At 50.0% G+C, this 1,163-nt stretch overlaps 1 protein-coding gene across 1 annotated transcript in view; it reads right to left on the reverse strand.

The window, feature by feature from the left end:
- LOC112547983 overlaps window positions 1-1,163 on the reverse strand; it is a 12,308-nt gene that overhangs the window by 4,949 nt on the left and 6,196 nt on the right. Inside the window, exon 2 of the mRNA XM_025191718.1 lies at window positions 504-613. Within this exon, the coding sequence (XP_025047503.1) occupies window positions 504-613 (110 nt within the window). The remainder of the gene's footprint in view (window positions 1-503; window positions 614-1,163) is intronic.

Consider the following 1,163-nt stretch of genomic DNA (forward strand, 5'->3'; position numbering starts at 1 on the left):
GGGGACACAAGACACAGAGCAAAACAAGAGGGTGAGGGACCAGTGAAAAGTTCACTGGGGAGGAAGGAAGGGTTGATTTTGTCTCTCAAACTTGGCTCCCAGTGACTATTCTTTCACCACGCACCCTTGCATTTGAGTTGCGCCGGTCATCGCCCAAACCGGGCTCGCGTACATCTCGGGGTGTCTGCACGTGGTTTCAGAATTTGCCCTGGGCCAATTCCAAATCACCATTCAATCAGGGTCACAATCTTATTCCCATTACCCACTCAGATTTCCTAGAGCCCAGTGTTGTGCTGGATGCAAGTGCTTGTGCAACAGACAGATTCTCCCTATCAGTTATGCGCACTTTCCAGAGACAGACAGAATTTTACCAGATTAGTATGACTGGTCTTGGTTCTATAGTGACCTGTAACAAAGGTTCAAATCCAGCTACCCAATGCGAGCAGGGAGCCTACGAGCAGTCCTCCTCCGACACCCCAATAGAGATTTAAAAGGCCTCTTACCTTTATTGGTGGCGCCGGGGTTTGGTGGGGAACGGATCACGGTCCTCCGAACACGTCGTTGGCTGTGGATCCGAGTCACAACACCATTTAATTGTCGTGGAAGAAACACGCTGTAGAATTTAGGATCAGGTCAGGTAGAAACTTTATTTTGATAGCTATTGGAGAGAGACCGTTAAAGGAAAGATTCCCTCTGGCTCTCTCTTTACAGCAAGGGCAATTAACCTTTTTATAGATTCAAGACAAACGGTTGCCTAAACTAGTTTTTCCCGCCTTGGGGCTATCTGTCTTGTGTCCTTCAAGACAGCTTTAATGGTCATCTTCCTCTTATCTAAGGAATTTCTCTCTCCCCCCTGAGGCCTCAGCCATTCTTTGCTTCCACACGGGGAGAGGGATTTAACGGTGGGGGTCTACTACAGACCCCCCAACCAAGGGGAGGAGCTGGACCGGGAATTTTCAGGCCAGCTTGCAGAGGCACTTAAGGCAAGGGATGTAGTTGTCATGGGTGATCTAAATTACCCGGACATCTTCTGGGAGAAGCAGTCAGCCAGGTTGGACCATTCTAGGAGGTTCCTGGCCGAGATACAGGACCTCCATTTAACCCAGGAGGTGCACAGTCCCACCAGAGGAAATGCCCTGTTGGACCTGGTCCTGGCCACAGGC

This window comes from Alligator sinensis, unplaced genomic scaffold, assembly GCF_000455745.1.
Source record: "Alligator sinensis unplaced genomic scaffold, ASM45574v1 scaffold696_2, whole genome shotgun sequence".
Lineage (NCBI taxonomy): Eukaryota > Metazoa > Chordata > Crocodylia > Alligatoridae > Alligator > Alligator sinensis.